The sequence below is a fragment of the Talpa occidentalis genome, unplaced genomic scaffold (genome assembly GCF_014898055.3).
Source record: "Talpa occidentalis isolate TD23 unplaced genomic scaffold, MPIMG_talOcc4v2.1 talOcc4.14, whole genome shotgun sequence".
Classification (NCBI taxonomy): domain Eukaryota; kingdom Metazoa; phylum Chordata; class Mammalia; order Eulipotyphla; family Talpidae; genus Talpa; species Talpa occidentalis.
In genome coordinates, this window is record NW_023601433.1 from 34,381,635 (window position 1) to 34,400,101 (window position 18,467).

An 18,467-nucleotide genomic window follows, 5' to 3' on the forward strand; every position below is an offset into this window, starting at 1 on the left:
AATTTTACAACACACACAAAGGCTCCTGAGTCTCAGTTCCTGCAACAAATACTGGACGGTCTCCTTTAGGTCCATTTCACTGTCAGACTATGGCCTCAGCTGTCATCTGAAATCTACATTTTAAGTGCTAGAAATCAAAGGAGGAGGTTGTAATGGGTCTGTTCTCCCCTTAGGACACTGATGGTGACTCCAGAGCATTTTCTGTCCTGCCTAATCTCCCATCCTGATTTCACTATCTCTTACTCTCCCCTGTTCCCTTCCTTTGAAAGTAGAGTATATGGGAATAAGGGATAAGAAAGGAAAGGGAGATGTTCTTATTTCTGATCAACTCCAGTAAGTTTCAGTAAAACCTCATCTTCACAGGCCCCAGCAAATGTTCAGCGCATTCCACCAGTGTTCACAAATATGTAATCTAGAAGGATACTACGTCAGATTGTTGACCTAGGGCAAGGTCTCCTCGGAAGGAGATGAGAATGTTAACATTCCACATTGCATCTTCTTACTCAGAATACCCTCTCTACTTATCAACTCCTCAGACTGTGTGTTGGAGGACATGGCTTGACTACAGATGTTAGAAATGCAGAATTCTCAGGAAAGGAGGATTGTCTCTCCAAGTGAAAAACACTTGGAAAATTATGGAGGGAGAGTTCAAGTATTCAAATAGATTCAAAATAGGAATGCAAAAAATAAAGCCTTCCTAATATTTAATGTCTGACACCTAATTTATAACTGATATTTTCCAATCATGGAAATATACCAACTAAGAATTGCACACTTATATATTTATATTGTGTCCTTATATATTTAAAATATTTCATTATGATAAAGCTTTATACAAGTTCTTAGGAGTGCAAATCATGTAATAGGATTTTGACATCCTATATTTCTTTTTAAATTTGGCTTTTAAAGAATGTTAGATCTTTTACATTATGACAATTCATAATACTATTTTTGTGTGTATGTAGGAACTGGGCCAGTATCCTCACACTTTATTTTAATAGCCTAGTATATAATAGCTGCTAAAATCTATTACTGGATATGTACTGATATAATTTTTTTTTTTAGAAATGTGTGTCAAGAATAATATTTTTATTTGCTTCTTTGAGATGGAACAAATTTTCTTTTTTTTTGAAAAGTACCTTAACTATTTATTTTATTTTATTTTTTTACATCATTGTTCAGTTTTAAACATTATTTTCTTCCTCCCACCCCCTCAGGTGTAGTCCCCATAGAGTTTCCTTCACCAATGCACCCGTGCACCATCACCTCAGTCCCCTGTGCTCCTCCCTCCCTCCTTCTGATCCCTCTCCCTCCTCCTCCCCTGCAGGGTGTCTCTGATTTTTAGTTGTCCATTTTTGATTTGTTGTGTTTTGTACTGTTACTATATTTTTACACTGATGTCTTATTTGGTTCCCCTATATTCCTGCTTTAAGTGAAACCATCCGATATTTTTCTTTTTCCTTCTGGCTTATTTCACTGAGCATAATTCCTTTTAGCTCCATCCACATTGCTGCAAATGGCATGAGTTTATCTTTTTTGATTGCTGAGTAATATTCCATTGTGTACATGTACCAAATCTTCTTGATCCGGTCATCTATTTTTGGGTTGTTTCCAGGTTTTACCTATTGTAAATAGTGCTGCAATAAACATAGGTGTACAGGTGTTCTTTTGAATCAGTGTTTTTGTGTCCTTTGGGTAGATCCTTAGGAGTGGAATTGCCGGGTGATGTGGTAGCTCCATTTTTAGTAGACTGAAGAACCTCCAGACAGCTTTCCATAGTGGTTGGACCGGTTTGCACTCCCACAAGCAATGTAGGAGAGGAGATGGAACAAATTTTCTTATCTTAGCAATGTTCTATAATAAAAGTACTGGATATCTTGTTCTTCTTTTACAACAAATCCTATTTGAAAAATCTTTCCCAAAGTTTGAGTAGACAAATTAGTATAACCGAAGATCTCAAAGCAAAAAGACCCAGACTATCCCTCATAAATTTAACACAATATATATTTATTTTTTGACCAATAATGATCAGTGAAGATATTTTATTGGCTCCCTGACCTCTTCTGAGTCCTTTGGAGTCTTCCCTCTTCTTAGTGTAAACAGAGAAAAACAGATTCACCTGCTGGGAAGATGGACCTGGATATAGCACACATCTCTGTCTCTCCTAACTTAGAAATCTAGTTTAATGTATACCCAGGGGAAAAAGAAAATAGGTTTTGGTGGACATTCACTCGAGATTTAACAATTACAGAGTGGATCCAGGCAATTTACCATGGATATATCTAGTGTGGTCTACATTTAATCAAAATATAGTGCATTACAGTGTTTCTTTCTTTTTTCAGTTACTTCCAAGCTACTTAGAAATGAAATTAGCTTTAATTTTAGCAAGTGTGTGTGTTAGACTCCTCTAGATTGCAAAGAACAGACACACAGACTCAATTAAGGTGAGTTTATTTGTATTAGTACATAAGAAAGTAAGGAAGATAAGAAAGTAATTCAGTAACTACAAAGTCCAGTTTCACTGTTCAGGAATCATCACTTCAGTAACCTCAGAGCAGATTTGCTGAATGAACAAAAACTCTAATCATTCCAACTAGAAGTAGTTGTGATTTCCATTCAAAGGTTGTACCATTAGGGTGACCTAAGTCTTTCTAGCTCCTATTCACTTATCTTTTATATATCATATTTATACTCCCCAAAGAAGGGCTCTGACTAATTGTGTCAAGAGCCATTTCACAAGAACATCACTGCTGGGTATAATTCTTTCCCTAGCCCATCCCCTGACCTATGACTGAGATGTTTCAAGTCAGGAATTCAACTGTGATACAATTAGCTGTGACCAGCATGGATAGTTCAAATGACAGAATACATGGTTCTGTACATGCTGGAGTTATGGGTAAGATGTCTCTAGGACTCCAGAAAAACTATCCTGCTGAGAACAAAGGAATTTTTGCTCTCAATGGCATTTTCTCATGAAGTGTATTCAAAGTATTTTTCAATACCATAACTTCCTTGAAACTATGGTGCTGTCTTTATTATGTTTTTGGGCGATATTACCCTTAATAACACTTTCTAAAGAAACAGATAATCCGCACTTTTAAATAAATGTAAGTGAAATTATATGTTAAGCTCTGATTCACATGAATATTGTTGGATCATATTTTCTGACTTGCTTTTAAGAACTTCCCATTAATGTTGGACAGTCACATACAATGTCAGTGTTTTTAATCCTGGAAATTGAGGTTATACTCCCAAAGTCTGCTATATACTATGTAAGTACACTATAGATTAGAAACTATGGTTATCAGTCTTTGTGTCTTATAGGAAGCTCAGAATTCTACCTTATGGGAGGCAGTAACATGTCTGAAGCTAAAAGGAATGTTTTTGAGAGCTAGATACTGATTTTTTTAAAAAGGAGAACATTTCTCTTTACAGTTTTTTCTCTAGTATGAAATTAAAATAAATCAAAATCTTAACTCTTACTATTATTTAATTAGAATCTTTGCATATGGTTGGCTATCATCAGACTGTTAGTCCAAAGTAAAAGACATAAAATTGTGGGATTCAGAAACCTCTTTAAAAATCAAGTTATTAATGACTGTTGCAGACTCAGAAAGTTTTCTTTATTAAGCCTTTGCTAAACTCTCCAATGATAGTTTTAAAAAATATGCCTATTTATATTCCTTCTCTTTATAAAGAGGGCACCCACTTATGGACAGAGCATGCATACTTTTTCAGAAAAAGACCTTGCCTCAAATCCAAATTACTTTAGCAAATCCATAAAATTGTATTCCATGTGGGTCTTATAAAAGGCACTGTACTAAACACTTCAAGTATGTTTGACTTGAGTAGAACCTCAACTTTTGCTAAATGAGAAGGCGATTTATGAATTTGGAATAGTTGGTTTGGATGAAGTTCAAGATATTTTCTAAACCTGAGATTCAATGTGGATTTGTTGAGTAGACACTAAGTATATTTAATCATGAATTTCATCCTGGAAAGAAGAAAGTGTGGTGGGTAAGAAGGACAGGTAGCCTTTACTGTCATCTAGTCACACTGAATGCTTTCTCTGTCACTGTGCCAGAATGTAAAATCTGAACTCTACAATGGTTGTTCCACTAACAATTATTATTTATTTCTTTATTTAATACCAATACATATTGGAAACAAACTTTCTTTCTTTTTTTTTTTTTAACAGAATAGGAATGGGGTTTTAAAGATGCTTTGTCAAGTGATACACAGAGGTGGTGCCGTAGTTCATTGGATCAGTTGCATTTGTCTTTTATCACATGGAGGGCAGATTGGATACTGATGGGACACTGGTTTATTTCTAAGATCAAGCTGAGAAGAAAAAAATCTCACAGAATGAAAAGATCCAAGCATTTGGTTATATGAAAGTTTGGAGAATTCAAATTCAGCCCTTTATCACACCAATTTATTTAGGGATTTGAAGGTTAGTATATAGATATGTCCAGGTACAACTCTATTCTGCTTATAACAGAATTAGAAGTTTAGTTGTTTAGCATAGCAAAAGGAAATGCAAAGTAATCTATTGTATCTCATTTCTTTTCACCAAACTGCCAATAAAGCATAGGTGATCAGTGATCCTTTTTAGAACTCTGTAAGTACAAGACTGCTAATAAGTCAAAAATTAGAAAATATGGTCAAGAAATTTCTGAAGAATATCTACTAAGTCACTATAAAATGCAATATCTTCATTATTCATCCAAAGATGAGAATTTCTTCAAATGGGAAAGGTGGTCTATGAACTGGGGTTGACTTTAGGGCTATTAAAAAGTCTACAAAAAATTTAGATCAATAATGCAAAAATGAAAACTATTTGGTTGCCAACAGGAAAGAAAAGATGTTAAATCATAACAAGTGGCAAAATGCTGAATATGGATTAATTTAGTCAATTTACCTCAGGTGAAATGGACATTATATTTCTCCTTAGATTTATAAATGAAGTATACAAGTTCAGTGAAAATAAGTATAGAAAAGCCAAAAATCAAGCATTCATCCTCAATATATGGGGCTGTTTATAAGAGACTGAGTTTTAAAAACCAGCAGAAAAGTGTCTTTCATTACAGAAGGTAACTGTTGCAAGTGAAGGCAGCTTTTTACATTCTTTAAATATTGAAAATAATGGAAAGAATTTTGAACAGAGAAGCTCACAAATGATCATAGATATGAAAAAAAAAAAAAAAGCAGATTTGGAATAGAATTACTGAGACATATGGACCCCGGGTCTGATCTAACCTAGAAATTCTTATAATATTTTAATTTTTTCCACTGTGCTTTGGCTCAATAAAATTTTCTAAAAATGAACAGAAACACAAAAGTGAGTCAAATTCACTTCAAAATAACCACAGGCTGGTGGGAAATGAGTTTCTGTCAGATCCGGTTTCAGCGAGGCACTTTAACACAATAGTAACAGCAGTAACAAAACACATTTTTAATAGGGCAAGATCAGCCAAAATGTGATCAGACCCATTTTGATATGAACCCAATCGGAAATGAAAGGAAGAACAGTGTACACCCAGTCCAAATGAAAAAGTGGTGTCCAGAACTACACAGAAGCTGTTTCCCGCTGTTCTTTCATTTACTGGGTCTACTTTATCTTCCTAAAAGTCAAAGTACTTTTTGAAAACTTTTCTTAAAAGTCAAACTACTTTGAGTTCTTAAAAATATTAGTTTTCATTCTGTGTTCCACAGGACATTGGAAGGTTTTTTAAAAATGGTGGGGACATGTGCAGAGTGCTTCATTACTATACTATCATTTTTGGGTGCTCGAAGTATGGCATTTACAGAGCATAAAATCCAGAATGGTCACTGCCTCTCCAGTGGTTTTATAGACTGTGATTCAATTATTTGATATACTAGTGGCCAATGCAGTGCCATAGAGGCCAGCAGTGTTGATGCCTGACAGTGTGAGTCAATGAGTTGATTCAGTGGTGATCAAACTTGCATGATTTGGAGGCTAGCAGGCTGCCTAAAAACTGCTGATGTCAGTTAATGTGCAAGTTTTCAACTGAAGGACCATCAGAAGATCCTATTGGACTTCACAGTAAGCAGCCATATTCTCATACAGTCAATCACTGTTTAAATTCAATGCTTGAGAATGAGTAAGGCACTAGATTAATGTTAGTGACACAGAAATCTAAAATGTTATCTCAAATTGTGTTTATCAGTGTCCTCCTTTTTGCTCCTCCTCCTTTGGAAATAATTCCTGGAATATTTAAGGGGAGAAAATGGAGTTACTAGAAAACTCCTCATAACTTCTGGTGGGAACATACATCAGATAAGCTCAAATTAAAGGGTTTTCATTTTGTTTTTTTGCCCTCAAAAAATAATTCCTGGGATGTTTACGGAGGAAATTGAAAGTTAGTAGTCTATTTAGCAGGTGCAATGTAAAAGAATGGAAACTGTTTCTTGTGGGGGTAGACAAAGCATCCAAATGAGAAAGACAGTTCTGTAAAATTAAAAGTTCTCTCAGGAGACAGGGCACATTGATGACATTGTCTGCAAAAGGACTATTTTCCTGGCTGCTCAGAAGACCAGCACTGCTTCCTGGAGTCAGTGAACTGGCTGTTGCCGCCTGGATGACCCTGAAGAGATGGGCTTCTGGAGAAACTAGAGCTCTGCTGTGGGTGCATGGCAGAAATCCCCAGACATGTTTCCTGATGCTACCACTCTGATGAGCCTCAGAGGGAAATGACAATGATGGTCATCTCAGAAAGGACAAAGTTCTCTCCTAACACATGTAAAACATAGTGGCAGTGAAGAGGCCCATTAAATCAAGCCTATACATGTGCCATGGCTGTGACAGATACTCCAGGAGACACTGAGAACTGTCAGGAAGCAATCATCTCTTCTCCATTTAGATATCATTTCAGGTTCTTTTTCTTTGCTCCATAGTAAGCTTGGTATGTTTGTTTCTACATCTAATCTTTGCTTTCTGTCTTTTTAAAAATCATCTATAGAGACGACACCTGAAGGAAGATCAATGATATACAAAAATGAAAAAAAAAATAAATTTAAAATAATTATCAACAAAATTAAATTTACTGAGATGATGGGCAGGATAACTCTCTACTCAAACAAGGATTAGGCGCATGGGAAATATGTAAATTCTTATGGGCTGACCATTATTGATGTAGCATTTCATTAAGAATTCCCCAATAATTCATAAAAAAATAAACAAACCTACCCTTCAAAATACGTCTCTCTTCACTGCCTGGTGAAATATCCAGTAATATAGTACTTGAAAACAACAAGAAAGGAAGTTATGTGATCACTAGATGATCAATAATAGCCATTCTACACCACGTGAACCCACTGGTTAAGATACATTGGATTCTCCATCACTCTGGTAAATTAGATAGCAAGTCTGTAGAAATTTTAAAAATATATATATATTATTGATTGCTTTTCCTGGCTCTGATGCAATTTATGTAATTTATGCCAAAGTGACCCAATAAAACAAAGTTCCATTGACATGATGACAATCCAGATCTCCAGCAGTGTTTTGTGTTGCTCTCTTCTCATCCACATTGGTCACTGGATGCTGTGCATGTTTTCCCTTCTCCATTCTTAGAGAGAACCTGGTGTTGATTATGCCAGGAGAGCGCAAAGATTATTTCAAGAAAAAGAATGTACATCAGAATGCTTAGCATTTATATAGGTTCTTTTGATTTCAAAACAAGTTATAAATATTTCCTACCATAACAACATCTTCACGAGGTAGGTATTTCTGTCCCTACATTACCAATAGAAACCCCAGACCAAGGAGTGTAGGACTCTTCTGGCCCAGAGAGAATCAGGAGCAGCCTTCAGACTGGACATTCTGATGGCTGCCTGCTCCGGGCTCTGAAGAGGCCATGTCTCTCTCTTGTGTAGCAATGGTCTCCATTAATATAAGGTTAAATATTGTATAGATATAAAACGACACACAATGACATTATAGAACAATAGTTCAATATTCTGGTTTCTTAGTAAAATATGTGAAGCACAGTATTTAAATTGCATTTCTCTGAAAAGCATTTGGTATATTAAATAGCAGAAGTTATATTAAATAGCTTTATAAACTTTTCTGGCAAACTCTTAGCAGCATAATGATTCTAAAGAAATTAAAATTCACTGATACATATCTGTCCTTTATAGTAGCAGAAACTAAACAAATATGTGAAAACTACTGTATTTTCATTATGCAGACCTAATAGCTTGCTGAATTTTAGCATGTGGCTACATAATATTTTTTGAGTTTGAAAGAAGGGACATCTATTGCTGGTTGTGGTTTTAAAATATCAATTTGATAGGCAAAATGAAGTTTAAAGGTGAAAATTGAAGACTGCTATTTTCCATTTTGTATCCATTCTGAGGAATTCTTACATTTTCAAGAGACATTATTACTTAGAACTAATTGTCGGTGATTTTAGGGACTTTACATAATAAGGACTTTTGTGGAAAGAGAAACTGATAAAAAATTATAGTACTAGAAGAAAATAGCAGGAGACAAGAAATGATATTTTTCAAGAGTCTTGACAACTGTCATAAGAGATAAGTTGTTGTTCATGCTTAAATGACTGAATATGTTTTGGAAATGGTTTACAAGGATAAATACTTGAATTGATCAGTCTCTTCTGTAGGGCAGAATCCTCACTGTTCTCTCTAAGTCAGCAGTTCTCAGAATGGTGTTAAAGAGCTTACCTCATGCTAAGCTGCCTAATAACTGACCAGGTGGGTCAGCGGAAAGAGTTCTAAAATGAGAAAGAAGAAGCATAAAATTGTAAAATTTGTATGTAAACATAAAAACTAACTTCTAAGCTAAAATGACATTCTCTGTCAGAAGTAACATATACAAAAGTCTTAAATTTAGTGTACACACCACTAAGATATTATTAGATATTACATGTCATTCAGAGAGTATTTATTATAAGTGTGCTTTTTTTCCCCTAAAAAAGACATATTAAATCATTTTCTCTCCTCAAGTCCTTTTTATATAAATATGAAATACAGTCAGTCCTATCAATTTGCTCAGCCATTTATACATTTGCTGGATCCTTCCCACTAATGTCTGTGGCAGTTTTGTCTGATGGTGCTTTGAGTTTGAATAGGCTTGAACAGTTTGGCTGTTTCATTGGCTGCAAGGTTCTGGCATAAGGTGAATACCAGTCCCTCTCAAACACGTCTTTAAGTTGTTTAATGATGCTCCTGTTGTTCCTCACATCTGCTTGGTTGATGACAAGGCCTGTGCCAGCATTCTGGGTAAAATCATTCCCTACCCAGTCGAAATTTCCTGTAAGCAAGCAAAGGAAATCATGGTGAATTATTAAGATCCACTGGGGAATATTCCCTATGTAAGGAAATATGGAGCAGATTCTATTAAAAAAAAAGAAAGTAAGATAAACATCCAGGAATAACTACAGGGAGACTGAATTGTAGTGACAGCTTAGGGGGAAAAAAAAATCCCAAGAAGCCTTACATATGGCACATTAATATTTATATATTATTTTGGCATTTTCTTCAGCTTTACTCAACTTGAAACTCAAAACAAGGAATCTGCTGTTCTTTTTTGTAAATGTTATTTCTTATTGACATTCACAAGACACACTAAATACAGAAACATTTAAAATATATAGGAATAAACTTAAAAATCTTGTGAATAATTACTACCTTCTCAAAGAGACAACATCTAATCCATATGTACAAACGAGGGATTCTAATTATAATACTCAGAAGCCTTCACATCAAAAAATAAGCCAAAGCCAGAGAAGGAGAGCCAGTTTCCATCTGAATACACAAGACACCCCTTGCTTGTGCTATAAATCATCTCCCAGTTCCAGAACCAAGGTCCTTGGTGCAGGAATCAGGAGAGTTGCTGTGACACAGGCTCCCCAGGATGGTTGCCTGGTGTTAGGTGGGGTATTAGTTTGCTAGGGCTGCTGTAACAAAGCACCGCAGATTGGGTAACTTAACAGAAATTTATTGTTTTAAAATTCTGGAGGCTAGAATTTTAGAAAGAAATCAAGGTGTCTGAGGATTAGCTTCTGCTGAGGGCTATGAGGGACGATCTCTTCAGGTGTCACTCATAGGCTTGCAGGCAGCTGTTTTCCCTGTCAATGTTTGTGTCAAACTTTCTCCTAATCCAGGCAAATTGGATTAGGGTTCACACTAGTGATTTTGCCTTCATTTCCTTCATCTCCAAACGAGAGATATTCTGACATATGGGGATTAGAACCTCCACATAGAATTCTGAGAGACACAATCCAGTCCATAATGGGGAATAAAGCCTTCTGGGGACTAGCTCCACAAGGAGTTAATCATTGTCTATACCACTCACACATGTGATCTTTGCCCCTCATTGAACACATTATTTGGTATCTACTGTCTACAACATACTAAAAATGTAGTTCCTGCCATTAAGGCATCGAGGAAAAAGCAGAAATAGTTATAATATAAAGCATATGATGTGGTATGTGCATATACAGTGCCGCATGGCAGAAGGAAGGACTTTCTAACTCTGACTAGATATGTCAAGGAAGGTGCAATTTGTTGAGAAATGAGAGATGCATACAAATTCATTAATTAGGAAATTCGGGGGTCAAATTCCAAAGGCAAAATGACATGATTGTGGATAAGAGCTATGATTAGGCTCTTGGAGCATGGAAGGGGAACAACTAGGGTGAGGTCAGGACATGAGGAATTTAAAGGGTTAGATGATCAATTTAAATGCCTATTATGAGCCAAGCAGTATAACTGATACTTGTATACATTATGTCATATGATTGGTAGGATTTACACCCATTTTACAGATGAGGGAATGAGGTTCAAAGAGATAAGTAAATTTTTCTTTTAAAAAATGTATTATTTTTAATGAAGCAATGTTAGTACACAGCATATATGAATCAGAGGACTAGGTTCACACCTATTCAGATGATCAATCTGTGGATGTAACCATCCTTGTCCCTGCAATAAATTCCATTTGGTCTTGATGCATGGTTCTCTTAATGTATTGTTGAATTTAGTTTGTTAAGAATTTGTTGAGGATTTTTACATGTTCAACAATTTCAGTGGTCTGTAGTTTTCCTTTTCAGTAATGTCCTTGTCTGCTTTTGGTATCAGAGTTATGCCGGTCTCATAAAATGTGTCTGGAAGCTTTCCCTCTTCTTCAACTTTTGGGGAGACTTTGATTGATTTTCTTATTCTTTGTTAATTTTTTGATAGTATTTGATTTCTACCCTTAGTTCCTATACATCTCCCACCACCACATCACCTGGGAACTATCACCATGGTCCTTTGTGCTCTTCCCACCACTATTTTGACCGTTTTTCCTCCTTCTCCCCTGCTGTATGCCTCAGATCTATGATCAGCTTGCAAGTTATGTATTATTTCCTGCTCCTTTGTCGGTTTCTCTAGGTACCACATGTAAATGAAACCATCGGGTATTTTTCTTTCTCCTTCTTGCTCACTTTGCTTAGAATAATCCCCTACAGCTCCACCCATGTTGCCACAAATGGCATGTGTTTGTCTTCTTTGATCACTGAGTGGTATTCCACTGTGTATACTTACGCATCTTTTTTTTTTTTTTTAAGATTTATTTATTTATTTATACAAGCACTGGGTACAGTCAGAAGTGCGGGACGGTGAGAGAAATCACCAGAGCCAGAGCAGGGAGCTGAACAGGCAGAAGGACCGAAGTACACTGCTGAGGGGAGCAGCGGGCGGCAGGAGAGGTCTGCGCGCCATGTGGGACCCTCGCCTGGCGGTCGGGATCGAGCCGGCGCTGCAGAGGCTGTGGGCAGCTTCGCAACCCAGCGCTCAACCACTGAGCCACCAGGGAGGCCCATTACCACATCTTCTTGATGCAATCATTTGTTTAGGGGAATTTCGTTTGTTTTCACATCTTGGCTATTGTAAATAGTGCTGCAGTTAAACATTGGAGTGAGAATTTCCTTTCAAATTTGCGGTTTTGTGTTCTTTGGGTAAGAGTAGAATTGCTGGATCATATGGTAGCTCCATTTTTAGTGTTTTAAGGACCTTCCACACAGCTTTCCATAGACCAGTTTGCATTTCCACCAGCAGTGTAGGAGGATTCCTTTTTCATCAGCATTTGTTTTATTTATTTTTATATTTTTTTAATATGGGTCATTCTGATAGGTGTGAGGTGGAATCTCACTGTGGTTTTGATTTGCATTTCCCTAATAAAAAGTGATGTTGAACATTTTTTTACATACCTGTTGGCCATTTGTACTCTTTCTTTGGAGACATGTTCTGCCCATTTTTGATTAGGTTGTTTGCTTTTTTAAAAATTTTTTTTGGTTGAGTTGTGTGAGCTCTTTGTAGATCTTGGACATCAGTCCTTTATCAGATATGTGGTGTGCAAATATGTTCTCCCATTCAGTAGGATGTATCTTTGTTTTGGTTACTGTCTCTTTTGCTGTACAGAGCTTTTAATTTGATGTGTTCCTTGCTGTTTATATTCTTTGTTTTCCTTGTTCCGGAGATGAGTCCTCAGAGATGTTTCTGCAATGTATGTCATGGAGTGTTTTGTCTTTTTCCTCTATATATTTTATGGTTTCAGGTCTTACATCCAAATCTTGTATCCATTTTGAGTTGATTTCTGTGCATGGTGTGAGATAATAGTGTAGTTTTATTATTTGCATGTGGCAGTCCAGTTTTCAATTTTTGGGAATACTTTGAGGATAGGTATTAATACATCTTTGAAAGTTAGTAGAACTCATCTGATCTTCGACTTTTATTTTGTGGGACTTTTGATTACTGTTTTAATTTCCTTGCTTGTCAGCAAATTCTGTTTCTTCCTGATTCAATCTCATAAGTTTGTATGTTTCTAAAATCTTGTCCATTTCTTCTAAACCATCCAATTTATCAGCATAGATGTTCATAGTAGCCTATTGTGATCCTCTGTATTTCTGAGGCATATGTTGTAATTTCTCTTTCATTTCGGATCTTATTTTGTAGTGTTTTCCCTTTTTTTCTTTTCTTTTGTGAACCTAACTAGGGGCTTTTCCATTTTGTATACAATTTTGAAATAACCAGCTCATTCCTGGTTTGTTTCCTCGATCTTTTGTACTGTCTTTTTGATTTTGATTTTATTCATTTTTATTTTCTTCTGTCCAATGACTTTTGGTTTCATTTGTTCTTCTTTTTCTATTTCCTTTTTTTAAAATTATTATTATTTTTTAAAAGATTTATTTATTTATTTATACATGCACTGGGTACAGTCAGAAGCACGGGAGGGTGAGAGAATTAACCAGAGTCAGAGAGGAGAGCAGAGTAGGCAGAAGGACCAAAGTACACTGCTGAGGGGAGCAGCGGGCAGCAGGAGGGGTCTGTGCACCATGTGGGACCCTCCTCCAGTGGCCGGGGAGCAGCCGGGGATGGAACCGGCGCTGCAGAGGCTGCAGGCAGCTTCGCAACCCAGCGCTCAACCGCTGCGCCACCGGGGAGTTCCTTTTTCTATTTCCTTAAGGTATAAATTTAGATTATTTATTTAAGGTCTTTCTTGTTTCTTGATTTGTGCCTATGTTTATTTCCCTCTTAATGTGGTTTTTGCTGCATCCATACATTCTTGTAGCTCATGCATTTTCATTTATATTCAGTTTTTTTAATTTCTTTTTTAATTTCCTTTTTATACCAATCATCATTAAGGAATATGTTGCTCAGTCTCCACCTATTAGAAGTTTTACTGCTTTCTTTTTGTGGTTTATTTGCAGTTTGATACTATTATGATCAGGGAAGAAAAGATGTGATTTCAATATTCATGTATTTATTAACATTTGTTATGTACCCAATGTGTGGTCTATTTTCAACAATGTTCCATATACAGTTTATAAAAACATGTACTCAGTGTTTTGGGATGCAGTGCCCTATAAATTAAAATTTAATGGAGCAATAATTTCAGGCAAGGTCTAGTGTGGACTTTTCTTAATTTGACTTTTGCAGCCAAGGTCTAGGTGAGGACTTCAGTGATTTCCAGGACATGCTGACAGTTGTTTAAATTAACAATATAATTTGTTTCCTGTGGCTCTTTAAATATTTTTATACCAGTACTAAGCTATACTCTAGGTAATTAATGATGTGCTAAAATGGTACTGTAAAATAATTTTAAAACTTTATAATAACCAAGAAACAGACACACATAAGTATAATTAACTGATCTTGACAAAGGAGCAAAGGGGGGAAAAAAACCCACTTATTTTAAATGACTACACATTCATTTGAAAATAAAAAGAAATCTACAAAGGACCTTACATCCTTCACAATAATCCAACTCATTGCAATGCTATAACACCTAGAAAGTAGCATATGAAAAGATCTATATGACCTTTGTTTTGGTGGTGATTTTTTAAATACAACACCAGAGTATGATCCATAACTTTAATTAAATGAAATTTTCTACTCTGTGAAAGATGCTATCAAGACAATAAATAGATAAGCCTCAGGCTGGATTAAAATAATTGCAAATGACATATCTGATAAAAGACCATTATTTTAATAATGCCAAGAACTCTTAAAACAGAATAATAATAAAAAAAACTTATTAAAGTGAGTCAAAGACTTAACATTGATAATGGAGGAAATAATGCATGTGTGGAGGTAGGGAATAGAAAGAGACCTTGTACCTTTTGCTCCACTTTGCTGTAAACTTCTCTTGAAAACAAAATTATGTTTTAAATGAGAGCCCAGAAGTGAACTCACACCTAAGTGGATAATAATCTGTGACAAAGGAACCAAGAACATACATTGAAATGAAGATAAACTCCTCAATAAGTGGTGTTTGGAAAACTGGACAGCTGCATGCAAAATAATGAAATAAGATCACTATCTCATACCACAGACAAAAATAAATTCAAAATGGAGAAATTGTTTAGATGTAAAACCAAAATCTATGAAATGCATAGAAGAAAACATAGGCAAAACATTTCATAACATAAGCTTCAATGATGTCTTTAAGGATTGATCCCAAGCAGGAAGGAAATCAAAAGAGAAAGTAAACAAATAGTTCAACTAAGAAGCTTCTGCACAGCAAAAAATAAAATGAAAAGACATGCTACTGAAAAAGAAAAAAATATTTGGACACCATGCATCTGACAAAAAATATATACAAAGAACCCCTACAACTCAACGAAAAAAAAAATAACCCAATCAAAAAATGTTCAGAAGAACTGTAACAGGGTGGTCCGCTGCCCCTCTCCCTGTCCTGTAACAGAACTAAACAGGCATCTTTCCAAAAAAGACATACCGACTGCAAACAGGCGCATAAAAAATGTTCACCATCACTTGTCATCAGGGAAATGCAAATCAAGACCACAACGAGATACCATCTCATCCTCTGAGAATGGCCCATGTAGAAAAGACCAGAAGCAACAGTGCTGGTTAGCATGTGGAGGAAAAGGAACCTTCTTATACTGTTGGTGGGAATGCAGACAATTCTAGCCCTTATGGAAAGCAATATGGAGGTGTAACTAAGCATTAAGAATGGATCTGCCATATGACCCAGTAATTCCACTCCTAGGCATTTACCTCAAATACTCAAAAGTTTTAATTCCAAAGGAGACTTTCATTCCCATGTTTATTGCAGCATTATTTACTATAGCCAAATTATGGAAACAACCTAAGTATCCCAAACAGATGAGTGATCAAGGAGATGTGGTTTATATACACAAGGAATGTTACTCAGCAATCAAGAAAGTATCTTGGTGGCTGGAAGGTATAATGCTAAGGGAAATTGATGAAAAAATATATTATTGAGCAAATGAATGTAATCAAGATTCCAGGGGAACTTCCAGGCCAGGTTCAATGAACACCCCAATGCAGGCATAATCAACAAGTTTACTTACTTATTTACAGCTCTTTCCCTTTAAAGATTCATGGCTGGGGCCTTAGCACTCCTATCTAAACAAAGTTGCTTTTCAAAAGGTCTGGGTAGCCAGTCAAGCTGGTCTTCCTCTCCAAAGCCAACTGCAGATGTCTGCATCTTTCCCCTTTGCCTGTCCTTCCCTCCCCCCTTGTCTGGGGACTTTGAAGCAAATGGTTGTGCCTGCTAAAAAACAATGCTATCAACGTAACAAATATGAAGACAGTTATGGATAAAAGAAACCCTTTGTCTTTAAACAGGTGCTCAGACCATATGGGGCTACCCAGATCTGGGACCTCATGCATGAGTAATAAAGCTTTTCCTGATCTCACCACTACAGAAGTACCACTTGTTCTTCCTCTGGCTGGGTAAAAGGCCAGAATTTTTACATTTTGGTGCATTGGTTGGGAATAACAAGCGTATTGGCCCTTTGAGCCATCGGCTTAGGAGGATGCAGAGTGGGGCAAGGGAAGGAGAGCCAAGGAAGGAAAAGTGCCCTCCACTGAGGACCTTTCATCAATCTCTGACTTGGTTGCTCCTACCCAACACCCACAACTCAGTTCCGACCGGACTTCCAAAGGGCTGAGTGAGGCCATGTCTTGGTACCAACATCAGATCAGGTAAGGTCCCAGGAGCTTGGTTCCCATTAGGCCTACCCAGAGTGGTAGGAGAGGTTGATCACCTCTCGGGGAGACCTCAGTGGTCTCATTTGGTATAGGTAGGTGTAGGGTAAGGAAAAAATGTCAGGCTTTTCTGCTCTCCCGCCATCAGGATAGATGATGGCTCCCTGCAGTCCTGAATGCATGCCTGATGGCGGGCACCTGGAGTAGGGTGTGGGCATAGGTAGATGGGATTCACCTGGGCTAAGACTGGGCTTTTAAGGGCGGCGTCACGGGGATGCCAGCAGAAGAAGCCGAGAGAGAAGCAGAGAAAGAAGCTGAAAGAGAAGCCGAAAGAGAAGCCGAGAGAGATGTAAAGAAGCAGAAGCAGAGATCACTGGAGAGCCCAGATAGAGTGAGGATTTGCTGGGGGCTGGGAGGACTGCCAGCCTCCGGCTCCCCAGCACCCCTGCCTGCTGTGTACTGGGTAAATCCCAATACAAAACCTGCAAAAGCCACTGAGGACTCTGACTTCTCCTTTACCTGGTCTGCATGGGATCATAGAAAACCTGCACCGTGTGCAGTCCAGCCCCCTACAATTGGTGTAAGTCGGCATGATGATCCATGCAGACGGGTATGGAGCCCTCTGAAGACCTGGAGGGACTAAGGAGTAATACACTGTGTTTGCCTGTGACGACACTGGAGGCGTCATGGCGGCACAGGAGATGGACAAGTTCCAGGAGCTGCGGGACGAGACCTCGTGTGGAGGAGATGCCCAAGAGGACCAGCCAACGACCCCTGAGGCAGCAGTGTTGGGGAAGAGAGGACCCTGATTCGGAGCTCACCAGCGCTGATGCAGGGAGAGGCCAACAGACTTGGACTAATGGACTTGGACTGATGAACTTGGACTGACAATCCCGCCAGAAGGCAGAGGAACTTTGGCAAATTAAGTTTTTGGGACCCTGGGGGAGGATGCTATTGTTTGTACACCCCAGGAGATGGAATCTGGGGGTGGCCAGTGGGCCTTGATGGCCAAAAGCAGCCTGTGTATGCCCAGCAGCTAAGCAGAGGAGAAAAGCCAACTGAGAAGGCGAAAGCTGGTGCTGATGCTAAGTTGAGAAGCCCAGAATGGCTGTTAAGCAGCCTGAGTATGCTGAAGCCCTGTGAGTCTCGTAAAATCACCTGTGGGTGATGCCCTGCTCGTTGTCGAGTGAGGGTGAGGAGCTGAGGAACCCGTCCTTGGGGGACGGGTGGGGAACGTGGCTTGGGGTGGAGCCCAAGCCGAATATAGAGTTTGGATCCCCGACCCATGTGCTTGTGCAGTGGGTTGGCCTGAGTGCAGGGGTCTGCGAGTCGCATGAGTGCCTATGAAGGCCGAGTGTTGGAGCGACTGCAGACAGAAACCCTGAGTGTTGGCGATTACCCCCAACAGAATAGAATCGCCAATCCCAGAGCTAGTGCATCCTGGGTGTGGATGCGGTGTGTGGCTTGTAGCCGAGACTACAGCCAGAGAAGGCCAGGAAGCCTGACGGCTCCTGGTGTGTTACAGTAGATGCCGTGAGTGATTCCCCCTCCCTCGTATGAGCAGTGCCTTCGGCAGCAGATTTGGTGGCTCATCTGCTGGTACCAATAATTGTCTTTTGCACTAGGTTGGGGCTCTGCCTGGACTTATTTGTGTTCTGTTCTATTTTGTTGTTATATTGTAATGTATTTGCTTCTGTGGGTGTAGGGTAAGGAAAAATGTCAGGCTTTTCTGCCCTCCCGCCATCAGGATAGATGATGAATCCCTGTGGTCCTGAATGCATGCCTGATGGCGGGCACCTGGAGTAGGGTGTGGGCATAGGTAGATGGGTTCACCTGGGCTGAGACTGAGCTTTTAAGGGTGGCGTCACGGGGACACCAGTAGAAGCTGAAAGAGAAGCCGAGAAGCAGCAGAAGCCCAGGGAGAGAGAAGGTCGGTGAGCCCAGAGTGAAGACTTGCTGGGGGC

At 38.3% G+C, this 18,467-nt stretch overlaps 1 protein-coding gene across 1 annotated transcript in view; it reads right to left on the reverse strand.

Annotated features, from left to right (window-relative positions):
* Positions 1–2,440: 2,440 nt before the first annotated feature.
* PLD5 (phospholipase D family member 5) overlaps positions 2,441–18,467 on the reverse strand; it is a 405,751-nt gene continuing 389,724 nt past the window's right edge. The window contains 1 exon segment of the mRNA XM_054694923.1: positions 2,441–9,298. Within this exon segment, the coding sequence (XP_054550898.1) occupies positions 9,045–9,298 (254 nt within the window). The 3' untranslated portion in view covers positions 2,441–9,044.